The sequence below is a fragment of the Manis javanica genome, chromosome 2 (assembly GCF_040802235.1).
Source record: "Manis javanica isolate MJ-LG chromosome 2, MJ_LKY, whole genome shotgun sequence".
NCBI classification, from domain to species: Eukaryota; Metazoa; Chordata; class Mammalia; order Pholidota; family Manidae; genus Manis; species Manis javanica.
The window spans coordinates 205,779,352-205,798,826 of NC_133157.1; the positions used below are offsets into that span (position 1 = coordinate 205,779,352).

General features: G+C 50.2%; 2 protein-coding genes, 1 long non-coding RNA gene and 1 other non-coding gene across 6 annotated transcripts in view; 2 read left to right on the forward strand and 2 right to left on the reverse strand.

The window, feature by feature from the left end:
• FAM83A (family with sequence similarity 83 member A) overlaps nucleotides 1-4,224 on the reverse strand; it is a 20,158-nt gene extending 15,934 nt beyond the window's left edge. For 2 of the 3 annotated variants that reach the window (XR_012128441.1, XM_017656640.3), the window contains exon 1: nucleotides 3,526-4,214. Coding sequence is in view for 2 of the 3 variants with exons in the window: in XM_017656640.3 (XP_017512129.3) it covers nucleotides 3,526-4,005 (480 nt within the window). In the remaining variant the exon portion in view is untranslated. Of the gene's footprint in view, nucleotides 1-3,525 lie in introns of all 3 variants that reach the window. The other variant, XM_073230068.1, reaches the window with a different exon arrangement.
• LOC140848013 (uncharacterized) overlaps nucleotides 1-13,525 on the forward strand; it is a 25,649-nt gene extending 12,124 nt beyond the window's left edge. The window contains exons 2-3 of the long non-coding RNA XR_012128445.1: nucleotides 5,659-5,742; nucleotides 7,130-13,525. This is a non-coding gene — a long non-coding RNA (uncharacterized lncRNA). The remainder of the gene's footprint in view (nucleotides 1-5,658; nucleotides 5,743-7,129) is intronic.
• Nucleotides 13,526-13,580: 55 nt separating this feature from the next.
• Nucleotides 13,581-19,410, reverse strand: LOC118969996 (uncharacterized). The gene is made up of 3 exons (XM_073220500.1): nucleotides 19,308-19,410; nucleotides 16,862-17,788; nucleotides 13,581-16,306 (listed from the first exon to the last, which is right to left on the reverse strand). Exons 1-2 carry the CDS (start codon nucleotides 19,408-19,410, stop codon nucleotides 17,049-17,051), a joined length of 843 nt encoding a protein of 280 aa, XP_073076601.1. The 3' UTR covers nucleotides 13,581-16,306; nucleotides 16,862-17,048.
• Nucleotides 19,088-19,160, forward strand: TRNAM-CAU (transfer RNA methionine (anticodon CAU)). The gene has a single exon. It is a non-coding gene; the product is annotated as a tRNA-Met (tRNA).
• Nucleotides 19,411-19,475: the final 65 nt, after the last annotated feature.

The window sequence follows — 19,475 nt, forward strand, 5'->3', positions numbered from 1 at the left end:
TTAACATAAATAATAGTTTTAATTAAAAATAACTATATTTTTCCAAAACAAGAACAAGATGTAGGGACCAGAGTGGCAAGGTTTTTACCATTGACTTTGCAAATCTCTGTGGTGTCTGGGGTTGCTGGCTTCTCATATCTGCTTCTGTGGCACAGTCAGTGGTGATATGTTGTTTGGGTGGAAGTATGTGAAGGTAATCTGGCCTCACCGACATGGTGGTCAGAAAGGGCATGACGTTACAGACCTGCTGGCCGGGTCTCAGGTCTCCAATCCCTCAGGGAACCTTGATCACACTTGGAGGATGTATGAAACATGCTTTTTGTTTTTCTGTGTTTTATGATGCTTTGACATCCCAGGCTAGCTACTGCCTAGAGGTAGCCCCGCTTTGCCTAGAAGCCCCACCTTTGATAGGCAAATCAAGCAATTCAGAGCCCACATCTCAACCACTGTTATGTAACTGTCACACATCCAGCCAATAGTCCCCCTACCCTAAATCCCCCCAGAGCCAGGTAGTGGGCAACTGGGGACCACCTATAGCCCAAAGCTGTCAAAATTCACACCGACCAGTCCTAAATGGTTTACTCTGCCTCGCCTTTCCTGCAAATCCACAATAAGGGCTTGTGCCCAGGCCTTCCCCTCCCACCCGCTGCTTCCTAACTGATCCTTGTGCTTCCTGTGGGGCCCTAAGCAGTGAGCCGAGTCTTCTGTTTCTAGGGATCTGTGAGTAAAAACTCTTCTTTCCTCACAGTCATTGCCATGACTGCATGTATTCCCACCTCAAGCCCTCTCACAGCTCCTGACCTTTGTGTCCGACACACCCTAGGCCTGGAATTCCTTTCCCTTCCCTCTGCTTGACAAACTCTTACTCAGCCATTGATCAACTCAGAGGTCACCTCTTCCGAGAAGCCTGCCTTAGTCACCTCCCCTCTGCTCAAACCTGGGGCCACCACCTGCCCATGTTCTCCTTCCAAACCCCCATGGGCACTGGAAGGGAACTCCCTGGAAGGAAGGGCGGGAGGCCTCTTGTTCTGCTCTGCCATCCTGGGTGCGGGGCCTGACCACTCAGGTTTTGTAGAATAAAGGAATATGAGCATGCAGGGCAAGAGGGAATCTCTGTTTCTTAGAAGGGAGTGGAAATTGCTCTGGAACACACCTGGCAGGTGGGCTGCTCCCTCTACACCCCTCCCAGGCGGCTGAAGCCATGGAAGAAGACAAACCTATTTTCTCCTCTGTCTTCCCTCTTCTTCCCACCTCTGTGTGGGGAGCCAGGGCACAGCCCTCTTCCATGGACAGCCTGAGACTGGGTTCCAGACCCCAGCATCTCTCCCATCCAAGTATTAACCTGGCCCGACCTTGCTTAGCTTCCGAGATAAGACGAGATCAGGCACGTTCAGGGTAGTATGGCCATAGATGTTCCCTGGCATCTCTATGGGAGCCATGCCAACCCTTAGCCCTCGTGTGTGTGTAAGTGTGTGTGTGTACACAGGTCTGCTGTGTGCGTATAGGAGGGATATCACAATTCTGCCTGCAAAGCCTGACAGCCAACAAAAGGGGTGAAGTTTACTACGGTCTGGGGCACAGGGGGAGAGGTGGGGACTGTGGCAAAGGAGACCCACCCAAAGAGGGGGCCACAACTCAGCCCCAGAAGGGCCAACTCTTCCTACCTGCTAAGAGGAGCTGGAGATTCTTACTTTTAGGTGAAATCTTGAGATTTTTAAGTGTCTCAAATTCATAACACGCTGTGTTGGTGAAACAAAGGCTATCAGCAGGCCCACAGAGGCAACCAGAAGGAAGCCTAGCTGGGTGGGGAGGAGGGGGAAGGAGAGGGGCTCAGTCAGCAGATTATATTTCACAAGCCCTAACCTGGCTTCTTTCCAGGGAGTCTCGCATGCTTTGAGCTGCGGCTGTGGTTGGGAATTTCCCCAACACCACTGGTCCCCCCACTGCAGAGCCCTGACCTTCACACACAGAGGTGAGAGCCAGCACACTCAGGAACAGCCCTTTGGAGCTGGAAAGGGCCTTAGTCCAGTGTGGAATCTGAGGCCTGGGGAGGTCAAGGGACTCACCCTAGGTCACTCCTGGCTGCCTGCTGTCCCATCTGTCAATTCCTAATGCCACCCTATCACACAAACATGAAATTCTGCTTGGAAGCAGCCCAGTGACATAAAAAGCCAATACTCCACCCATTGTTACCTTCTATTTAATTTTCTAGAACTCCCTCCCTCCCACCCCATCCACATACAGCCTTCTCACCTCTTGTGGCTTTTTCTGGAGCCTTAAGATTTCACACAGTACTGACTTGGGAGGGTCGGGGGTGGGGGTGGGATTCAGTTAGGGATCCAAACAGAAAATGAGCTGAGATACCAGCTTGGTCCTTTCTAAGTCCACTCATGCCCCTCTGCAGCTCCAGGAGGCAGGGGGTAACATCCACAGCTCTGTGCTGAATAGACACCGGATGTACCTGGTGTTTCTAGGGATCTGTGAGTAAAAACTCTTCTTTCCTCACAGTCATTGCCATGACTGCATGTCTTCCTACCTCAAGCCCTCTCACAGCTCCTGACCTTTGTGTCCCTCTGCCCATTGCAGATGACAGCAGGCAGCCACTGCAGTCTGGTTCCAGGAGCATAGGGGGAGCTCTGACAGAAGGCCAGTCGCCGTGCCTGAAAATTCTATCAGTCAGCGTCTGAGTCTGAAGGATTTTTCTTCTTGTAAAGTTACTTACTAAAATGTAAATACTCTGAGGAGGGAGAACCCTGCTCCTCTGTCTGAGCACTGGCTGGATTCAGGCACTGCTCACTTGGGAGCAGACGGGTCTAAGCTGAGTCTGAGAGGACAAAGGGCAAGTGTGTACCCCAGTGGGGCGGCCCTTCATTCAGACGCACAGAGGAGAAGCACCTTGCCTAGCCTGGGGAGTTCAGAAGAGGCTTTCTGAGAAAAAGGCTTTGGAGCTGGGTCCTTAGGAGGAGCAGGTGTTAGTGAAAATGCAGGGTGGAAGGCAGGGAAGGTGAGAGGGTGCCAGGCAGAGGAAATAGCAATATGCAAAGGCCTAGCGACAGAGCAGAGTGGGTTTGAGAATCTGCATGTCACTCAGCATTGAGTGACAGACAGCGGGTAGCAGAGGAGCCGGAAGCCTGTGAGCCATAAGGGGTTTGCTCTTCCCACTGTGGGCTAGTGGGCACCATGGGAGGCTTTAAGCAGGGAAAGGACCCAGTTAGATTTGAAGTATAGGAACAGTGCTCTACTGAAGCAGGGAGACTGGGGGGTTGGATTCGTGATGGGAGAGAAGCGCCAGGCAGGAAGCTAGTGCAGGAGCTCCAGTGAGGGGCGGCGGCCTGCGTGCAGACTGTGCCATGTCGGATCAGGAAGTCAGTGATCCAGGGCAAGGCAGAGAGTACCATCCCTGACTCCATCCTGAGTCCAGCCTCTGGACTCCATTAGAGCAGGACTCGCTCCCGCTTCCCCCTCCACAGGCCCCCGTCCCTCCCTGCCGGCCTCTGGCCAGGGTACAGGCTCCGCTATCGATACCTGGCTGGTCCGCGTGATGCAGCGGCGGATGAGGTCCCGGATGTTGTTGTGCTTGTCTGTCTGGAAGTACACGGTGGCACTGGACTTGTCCTTCAGGTAGGGCTTCTCGGCCAAGGCCCAGGTGTGCAGCAGGGTCAGCTCACTGCCCTCGGAGGCCATGGGGAAATAGGTCCCAGACTGTAGGGAGCAGGAGTCGTGTCCCCTGGGGCCAGACTCGGCCCCTCCCAGAGGCTCTGGAGCAGAGGGGGGCTCCTTGGCCTGGGCCTGGATATACTGGGCCTCCACGGAGGACAAGAAGTCCACCTCACCTTCCTGGCTGAGTACCTGCCAGTAGGCCTCGGGACCCCCATCCAAAAGGGCATCTGTTGCCAGCCGGGCACTCTCATTGTCGCTGAAGTCAGCCCTGGCTGGCCGGACCCACTGGCTCTTGACATCTTCCAGGCGTTTCCGAATCTTACCTACATGCCTGGACCAGCTCATGCTGCCCTCTCCCTGAGTTGTGGCAGGGGGCCAGCACTTGAGGTCTTGCTGATGGCAGGGGCACGCGGGCCACAGTGCGAAGTGGAGCCCTCCGCGCTCTGGGAAGGCACAGTCAGGATCCAGGACTACGTGCCACCTGCTGCACCACTGAGGAAGCAATTTGCTGTTCTCCTGAGCAAGGCTTCCCAGGGATCATCAACTACAATGGAGGGGTTGGCTTATCACTGAGCAACACCTGCCCTGCCCATGGGCCAGGAGGGCTGGCTCAATCTCACCTTGGCACACCCAGCCCTGGGAGATTTCCTCTCCTGCCAGCGGCAGAGGGAGGCCAAGGTGAGGTGGCCTTCCAGTTCATTGCACAACTCCAGGAGACCCTCAGGCCTTGTTTGCAAAGCCGGAGTAGAGGTTGTGGGGGTGGTGGGGGCTTTCCCAGCACCAGCACTCCCGTGCCTCAGGTCCCCTCCTGTGCACCTCAGTCCAAGTAGATTGGTTCAAAGACAAGAACTTCCCTGTGGGGAAGATGCTACCCCTGGATCTGCCCTCAGTGTGAGGAGGGAAGCTGGACACAGGCCAGGCAGAGCCGTTCACCAGGTGCTCCTCCTTTCTCTTGGTAACACCCCAAGTTCCCAGCCCTCCCATCATCTGAAAAAGCTCTTCTCTCTCTCTCTTTCTCATTGTCTTTGTCAAGGTTGTGTTCGAACAGAGCCGCTGGAGAGGTTCCAGTCCTGGGGCCAGGGCTGAGGTGGAAGCGGCTGTGGCTGTGGCTGCTCAGAACACTGTCTGGAGCAGAATCTGGGCCCACTGACCAAAGGGGTGGGTCTGTCTGGGTGCTGGAGGGCCAGGTGGCAGCAGGTGTGTTTGAAGTACACAAGCAGCTAATGGAGAAGCCACATTTTCTTTCCAGATCAGATCATGGACAATTCCTCGTCAATGGAATGCAGTATCTACAGTCTTTGATTGGGTTCTGCCAGAAATACACTGAGACTAGAATCCATACAAGTAGCTTGTTGGATGGTGATGGTGAGAAGTCCAGGCAGGGGAGGGGGATTGAACAGGAGGAGGAGAGGGCAGCCACTCCAGGGTATGTCAGTGAGTGTGTTACCGTTGTGACATCTGAGGCTTTATGAACATTTTGGGAACCGCTGGGGTCAGTGCTGCTGGGCCCTCCAGGAGACAGTATAGAGTGCATCTCAGAGCTTTCCTACCCAAAGGGTGAGAAAGCTGCAGGATTTATCCACCACCGCATCCAAGGTTGGGGCTCCTGGGACCACATTCATTCCCTAGCGCCCATGGGCTTGCCCTGTGGCCCACCCAGCACAGCTCTGAAGCCAGAGAAAGCCTCAGGCCAAGGCGTCGGTGCACAGCAGGAGGCTGTTGAGTGGGGGGTGCTCCTGGGGTAGAAGCAGGGCCCTGACAATACCTGCTAAGAGAACTGCACTGGGAACTGGGACTGCAGGGGCCTCAAACAGCGAGCCACAGTGCCAGACACCTCCCTGCGGCACAGCTACTCTGGAAGGAAAGTTGCTATTGGCACTGTAACCCACTGAAGCTGTGGTCCGACTGGCTCAGTCCAGTAGTGGAGTAATATTTTGAAAGGCACAGTCCATAGAAGAGAAAAGTAAACTAAAAGGAATTTCTTCTCCTTATTTGAAGGACACTGAAGGAATCCAATTTGCGACCTCGGGCAACTCTCTCTCGATTCCATTTCTTCTTCTCCCTGCAATCTCTGGAACCTCGGTAAGAGCAACCCTAACAAAGTCTCTCCCTGTCGCCCCTCTGGCTTCCTGCCCTCTCCCTTCTGCCAGCTCTTGCTTACGCAGGTTGATTTGACCTCTTTCCCACACTCTCCTCTGATCTTCCCTCCTCTCTGGCCCAGCTGTGGCCACCTCAGTGCCCAGTGCCCAGGTAGGCAGACAGACGTGAGGAGGGAGCCATCATCCATAGCATTTACTCCAGTTCACTCCAGGGCTCAAGAACCAGGTCCCAAGCCTAGTGTTCAAGACGCTGCATGTTTGAGACACGTGAGAGCATTGCAGCCTGACCTCTCCTGCACTTGGTCATCACTGAGTGCTCATTGCATGCTGGCTGTCTATGCTGAGGGAGACACAGATTATTAGGGTTCATTTTACAGATGAGGAAACCAAGGCTCAGAGAAGTTAAGTAACTTGCCCAAGATCACACAGCTAGTAAGGGACAGAGCCTTGGCACTGTCACTCCAAAGCCCAAATATTTTCCACTGTGCCACACTTCAGTCTTTCCTTTTCCTTCTCTACCCTCGGAACCATCCAGATCTCTTATTAGTTCCAGAATGTGTGTAGGAGACAGTGGAAGGAGTGGGTGGATGATCTAGGTTCACCTCTCACTTAGGCCTAATTCTCTTTGCTAGATGAATAAATGATTGAGGGACCCCTGAAAAGTGGCAGATCGCTTGCACTGTCCTCTATGTAAGAACTTATTCACTATGTAAGAACTTGTTCACCATGTAAAAACTTGTTCATTATGCTTCAGAAGATTGGAGACTGTTGAGAATTAGGCATGGGGTTGATTAATGATTGTGCATTGAATCCCCTATACAGAATTTTATTGTTAACAACCACATGATCAATAAATATGAGAGATGCCCTCTCAAAAAAAAAAAAAAAAGTGGCAGATTGCCATGGCTGTTAGGAACTATTTTCACCTGGCTACTTGGAGAGCAGCTCTCATTAAAAAAATTTTTTTTAAAGAATCTTTGAGTGGAACTTTCCCCACTAGAGCTGCTGAAGGAAGAAGAGCCCAGCTTCTCTTGTCCCCACATCCTTGCCTCTCACAGACCCAAGATATTCTAGTTGAATCCTTTAGCATAGACAGCAGACACACTCCACAGGCGCTGTTACACCTTATCCTCCCTTCCTGTGCTCCTGGCAGACATTACTAGCTGATCACAGAACTCTTTCCTCGGGAGCTCGGAACCATCCCCTCACTGCTCTTTATAGGGCTCAAAGAGAAGTCTTTGGAAGGGATCTTGGATGTCCTGCAAGTCACTCCAGTTTACTAATGAGAACATGGTAGCTCAGAAAGGGGGAGGCACACAGCTGGCCAGTGACTGTCATCAGCACTGTCCCTCATCTCTGCTTCTCTGCAGCCCCGGCCCTGAGAAATGCCATCATTCCTGCTGGGGCCCCTGGCTGAAATAACAAACTCCCCCACCTGAAACTGCACTTCCGGATCAGGAAGTCTGGCCTGCTGTTGAGCCACAGCTTCATACATTGTGAAATCCTCACCAAAGAGCCCTCAGTTCCAGGCACTGTGGTTACGGACGACTGACTTGCCATCCTTCTTCCTGCAGCCTGAAGTGTAGTCTCTCCTCAGGAGGACAAAGGGGAAACAATGAGAAGCCAGGTTCCTATCAGCAAATGCGCGGTGTTGGGGCTTCCTGAGAATTCTGTTTATCTGGGGCAACAGTTCTCCACTGGGACAGTCTTGCCCCCACCCACGGGGCATCTGGCAATGTCTGAAGACATTTTGGGTTGTCACCACTGTGGAGGTAAGCCACTGCATCAAGTGGGTAAAGCCAGGAAGGCCTCTACATCCTACAGTGCATGGGGCAGCCGCCACAACAGGGAACGAGCTACCCTCCATGTCACCAGAACTGAGGTGAGGAACACTGGCCCAGGGCTCAGGCAGCTGAGCTCAGGAAGGGGCTGTGGGGTGTGTGGCTGACCCCGCCCATGTGGGAGCGCTGGTCCCTGCCTTCCTTCAGCCTGTCCCCTCAGCTGGAGGTCTTTGCCTCCACCATCACAACTTACTCAAATCTTCCTCAGCATTCAAGGTCAGCCTCAATTCCCCTCTGCGGGAGGGAGCCTTTCGCTTGTAGAACTTGTAGGTATATGTCTCATCTCCCCCACTGCAGCAGCAAAAATGCTTCCAGGCCTTGGGGATCAGCCACAACTGGGTTCAGACTGTGCCTGTGCTAATGTGTGGCCCTGGGTAGGTCACAGAGGATGTCGCTGCCCATACCGTAACAGCGAACACTCAGGAACATGTCCTGTGTCCCAGGTGCTAGTCCAAGTGCTTTGCGTGTGTTAACTTGATCCTCACAGCAGCCCTATGAGTAAGCGCTGTTACTCTGTTTCACGGAGGAAGGCCTGAAGCCCAGAGGTTACCAAGGTCATCTGGCCGGGAAGTGGCAGTGCCAGGAGCTACACAGGTGGTCTGGTCCAAGTCCGCCCGGTAACCACAGCGCCTTCTGCCTCTTTCATGGGATAAACCTCAAAGGGGAGAAGCCTGAACGATTCAGCCGCTCTTCAGCCTGATGTTGCCAATGTTTCTTTTTGGGCTTTTTCCATAGTTGTACTACATTGTATATATTATATACTATATGCAATATGATACTATATATGCAATTTTATATCTTGCTTTCTTTTATAGTTTAGGATACTCCGAAGTGTATTTTTCATATCATTTAAAATGTCTGTGCTTCCCCTTCCCTGGCCCCTCACACTTTTCTTCCTGAACAACAGTCCTAAAACCTTTGGGTGGGTCATAAAAAGGTAGGTTGTAGTGGTGGGAAAATTTTGAAAATGTTTTAAAGATGTTTTTTCAGAATGTTTTTTAGGTGGTCCCACGGGGAGGAGATAGTCTGACAAATCCTGAGACCCCCTACAGGACAATAGGAGAAGATAGGGGAAGGGATGGCCTCAGGGGCCTAGAGGTTGGGGAGTCGGGGTGGCGGGGGAGAGTCCTGCTGCAAACACACGGAATCCTATCACAGCCCTGCAGTGTTTTTGTACACGAGGAAACTGAGGCACAGGGAGGTAAGCAAATTCCTCCAGGGCCCCAAGGCAGCACCTAGGTTGGATTTGTCTCCAAAGCCCCCTTGCTCCTATCTGCAACCAGATTCAGTAATGGCTGGTTTAAGTGAGAATCTCCTCCTTCAGACTGTGAGCAATTCAGGGTTGGGCATGGGGGACAGGCAGGCATGACTTTGCTTCTAGGCACCCCCAGCGCCTGTCCTACTTTGGGGCTTCAATCAGTGCTTGTTAAATAGCAAAGAGCTCCTGGGGCAGAGGCCAGCTTACACGGAATGTACACTGATAGGAGTTCAGAGCGTGTCTGTGGAGCAGCCAGGGGCTGTGGGCCTGGAATCCTGGAGGAACAGGGTGCCTGACCTTAGGGAGCAGCTGCCACACTCCCACTACCACGTCCTCCTCCGGGCCTGCAGCAGCATGAAAATTGTACAGTCTCATTACCCAGTGACCCAAGAAGTGCAATGAAGTTGAACATTAGTTGGCATAATTAGTGAGACAGGTAAATAGTTCCCTGTCAACACCAATCAATCCGTTCTGCATATAATCAGCTCAGCAGAGGCAGGCAAGGGGCTCCTGCAGCTGCAGCTTCTGCTGACAGGCCGGGGCATTAGGTGGGAGCCGAACCCAGACAGCGCGTGCGGCCAGATACCCTAAACCCCACCCACCCATCCACCACAGGTCCTTCTACATGCTTTTCACGGTATGAGCACCTCCAGGGTATCCTTGGTGATTCTATCCTGGGCATCCAGCGTAATTCCAGCTGAACTCCGAGGGGCCCACAGCTGCAGAGTCCCTATACTCTCTTACTTTCTACTTTTGAGTTCCCAGTCCATCGTTTCGACATGTGTAAAATCCATGGGAGCTCTCATTTTCTGGCTAGTGAATTGGCAGAGGCTTTTTAAAAATTAAAGTATAACTTCGATACAGTAAAATTTTCCCTTGTTCATGTACAGACTTACAAGTTTCAGGAAATGTACACAGTCGTATAACCACCACCAGGATCAAGATACAGAACATTTCCCTAGCCACAAAAAATCTCCCATGACCTTCTGTAGCCAACTGATTCCCCGACCCTGGCCCCTGGCAACCAGTGATCAGTTATCTCTCCTTAAAGTTTTGCCTCTTCCAGAATGTCCTATGCATGTCTGGTTTCTTTTGCTTAGCACAATACCCTTGGGATTCTTCCATATGTGGCATGTCAGTGGTTAGCTACTGTTTATTGCTGAGTAGGACTTTATTGCATGGATACTATAGTTTATCCATTTTCCAGTTGAATAACACTGCATTGTTTTTAGTTTGGGGCATTTATGAATAAAGCCACTATAAATATACATATATAGGCTTTTGTAGGGACATATTTCCAGTCCACTTAAATACCTAGGAGTGAGGTTGCTGGGCCTATGGTAGGCGTACAGAAAACTCTCTAAGAAACTCCCGAACTGTTTCCTAAAGTCCTGTACCTCCCACAAGCAATGTATGAGACTGAGTAGCTCCACATCTGTCAGTGCATAGACTTTAAAAAAAGATAATATACAGTGCTGCTGACAGCAGGGCCAGATACATATTTCCAGGGTCCACTGCAAAATGAAAACATGAAGCCCCTTGTTCACAAAAGCAGGAAAAAGTGTTATTAATGGTGCTAAAATAGAAAGCTTCTTCTTTCTTTTGCAGTCTTTCAACTTCTCATGGTGATTTTTAAAATTCACTATTGAATGTTTAAAGGAAAGAAAAATTAAAATTCAAAACCATTAGCATGAATTTTACCATCTTTATGTTGTGCAATGCCAGTTTAAATGCATTTAACTTGTACGTAGAATCACCAGAATTACAAAGTTTGTATTTCGTTTGTGTGTGCACATGTACTTCATTCCTACCAGAAAGTGGAAATGCTACACAAATGAACTCAACTGTGTTTACTTCACTTCTTAATATGTGCATGTTCTACCAACACTCTTTACCTTTGGCTTATTGGTGAGTAAGGGAGGACAGAAAAGAGAAGGGACTATCCTCTTCCTCTTTCTTTCTATGTCACCATCTTCTGCATAGAGTGGTTGGCTTATACAGGCAAGAAAGTAACACGAGTAAGAAAGCATACTGTAGGATTCCTTGGTCATTATCATCTCTTAGAAAGTCATTGCCCTTTTCTGCACTTGAAGCAAATTCTGGTTCCAACAAAAAGTGTGACGTCTCAGGTCTGTGATCTCCCCAACTTAGTCATAGATGTAAGATACTTTGCCTGCACTTTGAGTCTCAGTGACCTCCCAAGGCTCATGGGCACTTGGAATGCTATATGCCTGGCGTGCACGCCTATCTTCTGCTCACACCACCCTTGACCTTCACTTACAAAACCAATGATCAACTCATTAAGCATTTCAAGATGGTGACAGCAGAGCATGAAACCAAGTGTAGGATCCTCCTAAGCATGGGGCCTGTGTGACTGCACAAGTCACACAGCCAGGAAGCCAGCCCTGGGTGACTGTATGGAGGAATGAGTTTTCTCAGAAATGCATTATTTGTGAAACCAAATTAAAATATTTCTGACATATAAAAAAATGCAATCTTTGAAATCCTAGTTAATTGCCTGATTTTGCGTATGGTTCTTTACCTGCTCTTCTACCTTGTGCTTTGTCTCTGATGAAATGTCCTTTCTCTAGAATGAAGACCAGAACTCTTGCTCTTTCATTATAGCACAGTGCCGGCCCAGGCCAGGGCACCTGAGGGGTTCTGGAAGTTTTGCTAGTTTTCAGAGAAGCCCGCTGCTCCGGAATGAGCTCTCCCCACCACCCCGGCTCTGTGTGGGCTGGGGAGTGGGGAGCAGGAACTCCGAGGCTCCCCACGTTACCCACCCCCCAACACACACAGCTGAGAGCGGGTGGGATAGGAAGGTTGAAGATAGAAGATGGTAAAGGAAGGAACACATAAGCAGCTTATCCCTGGAACATCTTCTCTCTGACAACTTAGAGATCATTCTGATGAATTTCATAAAGCTCTGGGGGCAGGTCAACAAATGGCCAGAACCTGCCCAGGGTGCCGGAGGAGGCCCAGGCCTCCCAATAAATGCCATTTTGTAATCTGACTTTCTCTCGCTGGTCATCAGATTGTCACCTAACTTAGCTGAAGCTTCTAAGCCTTAAATTATGGGTCAGCTGACGTGACTTTGCCATAATGTGGTTGTGTGATTTCAGGCACAAACGCTATATTTGAAATACAGGTGCCAAAGTAGATTTTAGTGATATGATTTGAATCATATGGCTGGCTGGCTACTGCGGGTAGGAACCACGACACCCATTGCCCTGGGAAGAAGGGGGCCTCATTCCTGTTCTAGCACAGCCTGGATGCCAGGACACACACTGGGCCTGGGCCCCTGCCATTCCCTTCATACCTGTTGGAGGGTAGGTAAAACCACCATTCAGGTGTGACCCTGGAAGAGGCAGGCCCAGCTCCTTGGGGCCCAGGGGCTGCTGGGACCACACCCACCACCACCAGTCTCAGAGGGGGTGGAGTGGGAGGCCTGAGAGGTGAATGCTGTAATCCTTTCCTCCTCCCTGACTCGGGGCCTCGCTGTCCTCCCCACCCTGTCTGTGGAGAGTGGGCGATGGACCTTGGGCTCCCTTCCTGGCCAGTTCATGCACAGGCCCGCTCGGTTACTGAAATCAGATCCTACACATCTTCGGACCTAGGAAACAGGCCTTTGATCAAACTAAACATTGGGGATGTAGAAATGAACCAACTGCAGCCCCATCCCTCCAGGAAAGACAAGCAATAACAGGAGAATGTGAGAAGCGTTTCTTTTCATTGGGGCCCACCTGATGAAATGCTCGAGGGCCCATGGTGGGCTCTGCACAGCCTGCACAGGGCCCCATGGTCCCTAGAGTCCGTGGGAAAGAGAGCAAATGAGAAGTCACGGCATTGAACTGTTAAGGTCGGGGAGCAAGAGCCATGGGAATGCAGAGCAGAGAGGCCTGCCCTAGCCCAGGGGTCACCAGCCTCTCTAAAGTCATGACGTGCAGGGCAGTGGGAAGTGGCCCTGGGGAGGTGGGCGGCAATGGGTGCCCCAGGAATGTAGAGGTTGTGTGGGCATGAGAAGGGGGAAGAGATGAACTCCAGGGGTCACACCTCTGGAAAGCATATGAGGACTCCCCGGGGAAAACGCCCATCCTTCTGCCCTGCTCAGCCTCTCTCAGCCTCCCTCAACTTGCCCAGCTGTCTGCTCCCTCGCTTCTGGCTTGTCAAAGCCAGAATAATAGAATGAGACATGTGGGCCTGCAGCCAAGTCCTGCCAGTTACCAAGGCCTGGCTGGGAAGGGGCCAGGCCAGGAAACGGCTGCTTCCCAAAGCACCACAGGCGAATTAACACCCCAAGTGGGGCCTTTCTCCCAAGTCTCCTTCCCTCCCTGACCACCTGTCCCTTCACCCAGCCTCCTGACTCCCTCTATATATATTTTTTCTTTTTAGTAATTTATATATATATATATATATAAAATAAATATATATATATATAATATTATGTGTGTGTGTGTGTGTGTGAATATATATATAATTTTAAGCAGAGAGACCTGGGAAGGAGTTGAGAGTCACAGCAAACAGAGATCAGAGATTCTGGAACCCACTCACCCCGACTTCCAGCTGGAGCCCCAACTGCCCAGGACTGTCGGAGGAAACACAGGCTGTGGTTGGCGGTCAGGCTGGTGCAGCCCCCAGCCTGGCTGTGACCTGGCCAGGCAGATGGAGCTGGCGATCTGGGGGTGGGACGGGAATGCAGGGAGAGGTCAGGGCTGAAAGAGACATCCTGGCCCTTAAGAGCTGCGAACACCCCGGCACAAACAACACCCCCAGGTTTCCAGTTTGCACCTTCAGGTAAAGGGAAACTTCCCTGTGTGCTCCCTTGAGGGTGAAGAGCCCATCTGCCAGAATTCAACACTGAACACATTTTTTGACTGCCCACAAGCTCCTCAGTCTTCCACTGTCAAACATGTGCCCAAGAATGCTCATTACAGCATTTTTACTAACTGGGAAGAATTGGATGTTTAGGATTAGAAGACCTAGACCAAGTACCACAGACTGGAGGGCTCAAACAACAGACGGCTCTGGAGGCCCGACACCCAAAACCAGGGCGCTCGCGGTGGGCTTCTTCCGGCCTCCCTCTGCCTGCAGATGGCAGCTTCTTCCTGCATCTTTACATGGTCCACCCTCTGGGTGTCTGTGTCCAAATTTCCTCTTGTCACAGACAGTCTGCTGCAGTTACAAAGAATGAGGAAGATTTATATGTATTGGTGGGGAAAGACTTCCAAGCTTATTGTCAATTGGAAAAAAAATAAGTCACAGGACAATATGATACTGGTATCAGTGGTTCCCTCTGGAAAGAGAACAGGATTAGAGGCAAAGAGAGAGAGTGTGAGAGAGAGAGAGAGAGAGAGACTGGATTATTGTTCTCAATTCCTCACTTCCTCCCTTGCCCTGGCCTTGCACTTGTGGCCTTTCCTCCTAGGGGCTGAGTCTATTTCTCTGCCCTGTGGATGTCAAACCTGCCCTGGTGACGGTTTGGCCAGTGGACCTTTGACAGGTGCGTGCAGAGTAGAGGCCTCAAATGTGCTTGCTTGGCATAGCGTAGCTTGGTCTCTTGGCTGCTGTGGCCCTCAGGTAGTTGAAGAATCTACCCCCAGGGAATGGCTGGTCCCAAGATATTGTGGAGACCTGATGAGCAGAGCTGAGCCCACCCCAGCCTGGAGATAGCCCAGTGGCTCACATACCCATAAGCACAACAAATGCATCCTTACCTTGGAAACATTATGTGAGTAAAGGAAGCCAGACACAAAGGGACAAATATTGTATGATTCCATGTTTATGAAATACCTAGAGTAGGCAAATACTAAGACAGGAAGTAGATCACAGGCTACGGGAGTTAGGGGGAGAGGGAAATGGGGGGAGGATATTATTGCTTCGTGAGTGCAGAGTAGGTGATGAAAGAGTTCTGGAAATGGACAACTATGATGGTCGCACAAAGTTGTACTTAATGCCACTGAATTACACACTGTAAATGGTTAAAATGGTAAATTCTGTGTTATATGTATTTTACCACAACTTAAAAAAAGAATGTAGTATACCCATTGAATTTAACACTATAAATGGGTGAATTGTATGGTTGTGAATTACATTTCAATAAAGCTATTTTTTTTAATGTTTTCTGCTACTCTTAATTTTTATTCTCCAAGGTAAACCTGAGAATAATTTGGTCCTGTTCCTAAAAAGACCTGTGGTGTTTAGACTGGAGTCATAGGGGAGAATTAACATCTTTACATCACTGAGGCTCTGTAGTCCAAAACAAGACTTTTTGTATACCTCAAAAGTTTTTAAAGTTTTTTCATTTAGGAACGTGAATCCTTTTAGGATTCTTGATACTTACTACCTGTACTAGTTTTCAATTACTGCGTAACAAATTACTACAAAGTTATCAGTTAAAACAGCACATGCATTAATCATCTGTTTCCATGGTTCAGGAATCCAGGCTAAAATCCCACTGTCAGCCCAGCTATGTCCTCCTCTGGATCTGGGACCTTCCAAACTCACTCAGGTTGAATGTAGAATTTAATTAAAGCTATTTTTTAAAAAAGAAAAATACATGCTTCTTGTTTAAGTCATTATATTTTGGGTGATTAGTTAAGCAGCACTAGTGTGGCAATTTTTGACTGGCACAGTATGTATTTTATAATGAGCACGTATTATTTGTGTAATACAAAATACACCAAAACAGAATGCACTGGGTTCCCCCACACAGGCCCCTCTTCCCTGTTCAACTGTACAGTGGTAGGACTGGGTTGTTTCTGGACATTGCTCATCCTGATTTAGAGTGACAGCTTTTCTCTCTATCCTTGGCAGCTACCCAGACCCAAATCCTAGCCATTCCTGTAGGATGCCTCCACCTGGCTCCCTCCTTTGGTCCTGCAGCCATCTCCCAGGACGTGCTCTCATCTCCCTGGGCCTTGTTCTTCCCCAGGGTGTTGTAGTGGGGAATAATTCACAACACACTTCCATTAAGTTACCCTGAGGCTGACTCTCAAAACATATACACACATGCACTTACACTTTCCACTCTGCAAAATGGGTCTACAACAGCCTCTACTGCCTGTCAGTACCCCCAGATGTATGTGAAGATGTCCTGAAATTGATTGAGAAGGTGCTACTGCGGGGGTTCTGGCCACTGGTCCTTTCCCATATGCTCTTCCTACAGCCTCAGGTTCTTACAATTTGCATGTGAAAACCTCCAGCTCGGCAAATAAAGGCAATGTTCAACTCAAAACACTGGTTCAAAAGTTGTAGAAGTGAAATTACTAATTACTGAGACTTCCAATTCAAAACTGAAAGAACCAAGTTGATAAAATTGACGAAAATTATTTTTATAAGTGATTTTTAGGGTATAACTTGAAATGCGCTTAAGGAATTGAGTTGTAGTGCTGAAACAAAACTCCACCCTTTTTTGTTTCTTCATGTGAACAGTTTCTCAACATTGACATCTGCAAATATGAAAAAACAGGAATAGAATTTATGCTGAACCCATCTCGTTCTAGCAAAAAATAAGTTAGACAAGCATATATGAATTAAGTGGGATTAAAAAGTCCCATCCATCTCATGGATTTGTTTTGGATAAAATTTTACATGTCTCTTTAATTTAATCATTATTCTTCAAAGCTACAAATACACTTATGATTTTTATTAAATGGGTACTTATAAAAATAATGTCAATTTAGAAGAAAATGTTGACACTTAGAGACTTACGTTCACAGAAAACAAAATTCAATTTATGTATATATTTTTGTTGCTGAGAGACTTGTTAGGGTGCTCATTAACAGACATTCAATCAAAATATGTATTGTATGGGGAAGGATAAAATTCTGTTGGGGGAAGTAGACTGGGGAAAATAAATGTAAATGTACAAGTGTTAAAAAGGAGCTTATTCATGTATATTTAAAACAGTTAATAGTTTGTATGGAATCTACAGGATATTTCGATTTCATTGGATGCAAGTTAAAAAATCATAAGCAGTTTTTAGAAAATCAGCAAATACATACCGAAAACTATATCCTTTGTACCCGTCTGAAAGTTTAGCTATTAACTTAACGTTATGCTGGAAGGTGTCTAGATATTTCCAACTTATTTTCAGGGGATCACGTGATGAAACACGTCCGGAAGCCGCCGCTGGTGTGCGGGACGTGGTGGCCGGAGCCCGGCGCTGACTGGAACCCTGCCCACGCACCCTCACCGCGCTGCTCGCCGTTCCAGCTGGAGAGCGCGCGGCACCGCCTCGGGTTTCAATGAAGGGCGGTTGCTCAGAAGTTGAGGTTGTTGCGGCGTCAGTGAGCCGTCACACAGAAAGCGTTTCGCGGGAGGAAGGCGCGAGTCCACCCCGCCTCGTGGGGGCCGGGCGAGCCGGGAAGAAGCCGCGGAGGAAGGCAACGGGTTCAGGGTTTTGCAGAGGAGGGGACCTTGGACCCGCAGAGGATCACACTGGAGATCCCGCCACAGGAAGGTGCTTGGCGGAGGAAAAGGCCTGTAGGCCGGGACAGCAGCCGGGGCAAAGGCCTGCAGGTGGGAAGGGCTCGTTCCCGCGGCCTCCGCGCTGCTCTCGCCGAGGCCCTTCCGTCCCCGCGCCCGGGCTCGGCCCTCGCTCACTCTCTCCGAGCCGGGCCTGCGCTCGCGACCCCGGCGGGCAGGGAACGCGCACCACCCGTTGCTCCGCCCTCGGTCGGCACAGCCGGCCTGCGGGGCCCGCACAGCGGCCGGAAGGGGCCGGGGCCGCTCGCGCCTCCCGCGTGTGCAGGCCTGGGCTCCGCGGCCGGCGAGGGAGCACGTGTGTGTGTCAGTGCACCGGCGCGCCCGGGAAGTCTCTGACACTTGGTGGCACCGTATGAAACAGATGGAGACACTTAATTTAGCGGGGCATCTGCAGCCGCCTCCCCTTGTTGTCCACCTCCCACAAACAGGTGTGGGGCTGGATGCTCACCCCTGCGGCGGTCCCTGCCGGCTTCACGGAAGCCCCGCTGCCCTCTTGCGCCCTCCCGCGCCGGAGCAGACCCGAGCGGGCTGGGCGCAGCGGCCGCCGGGTCGGCGCGGACGGGGAGCGGGAGGCGCGGGAGGCGCGGGAGGCGCGGCTGGTGCCCTGCCTCGGCTCCGCTCCTCTCCCGCTCTTGCCCGACTCGTCACCTTCCCGCCTCCCTCTCCTCCTTTGCCCATTCCTCCCCTCTTTCTTTCTAGTTCGTGCAGTTTAAGTCTTTTAAATTATTTAAATTTGTAATGAGGTGATAGATTAACATAGTTCAGATATTCTATTTTTAGCTATTAAAAGGTATGGAGTGAAAAGTCTTCATCTCAGAAAAACATCAGACAGATCCCCAAACTGAAGGACCGATATTCCTCAAAGCTGTCAAGGTGATAAAAAAGGCACCCCCCCCCCCATGTTTATTGCCGCATTATTTACAACAGCCAAGATATGGAAAGAACTAAAGCGTCCATCAATAGATGAATGGGTAAAGAAGATGTGGTACGTATATACAACCGAATATTATTCAGCCATAAAAAGAAAGAAATCCTGCCATTTGGGACAACGTGGATGGACCTAGTGGGTATTATGCTCAGTGAAGTAAGGCGGAGAAAGACAAATACCGTATGATTTCACTTACATGTGGAATCTAAAAACAAAACAAAAGGAATAAAACTAATAGACTCAGACCCTGAGAAGTGATTGGTGGTTACCATGGGGACGGATGGGGAAATAGGTGACGCGGATGAAGAGGCACAAAATCTCAACCTTATATAAATTAGGAGGATGAAAGTACGGCATAGAGAATATTGTAAATAGTTCGGTAACGTATTTCCATGTTGACATATAATAACTGTAGTAGTTGGGGTGAGCATTTAATAATGAAAAAGAAAAACAAGGCAAGCCTAGGGAACAGCCCAGAAGAGCCAGGAACACAGTAAAGCGTTTCACAGGAGTGCAAAAGCTTTGTAAGCACTGCACAAAAAGAGTTTACAACAGCTGGAAGAATCCCACTCCCCCACGTGTCTTCCCCAACTCAGCGCCTTGAGGTCAAGCAAGCGACAGTGTTTATTGAGTGACAGATAGACCAACAGGTGGAGGAAAACGGGAGCGCAATTACAGTTTCAGCAAGTGCGTCACCTGAGGCTGGCGCTGGGCTCAGAGCCTAGTTATAACAGAAACGAACTAGTGTTCTAGGCATGCGCACAAGGCCGCTCTGCTAGCCTCATCAGTATATGGCTGGAAACTCTTCGTAGGTGCCTCGTTAGCGCAGTAGGTAGCGCGTCAGTCTCATAATCTGAAGGTCGTGAGTTCGATCCTCACACGGGGCACAATACTTTTGTCCCGTGTGAGGGTGGGTCTGTATGCCTTCTTGGAAAGGCGGGTTTTTCCTGCTTACCTGTGAGCTGGGAGACCTCAGCGTCCGCGCCCGTTCGCCTTAGGGTTGCTGGTGGGCTGGCCTCGGCACCCCGAAGTACCGCGGGTGGGACGCTCCCGTAGGTCTGAGTTTCCGTTCTCCGCCACGCTGCCCGACCAGCTCCTGGCGTCCCCTGCCCTTGTCTCGGGCCTGGCAACGACCATAAGGGGGGCCACAGCGGGAGTCTAGTCTGCCCCGGTGGGCCCTCAGGAAGACCCCTCCTCCCGGT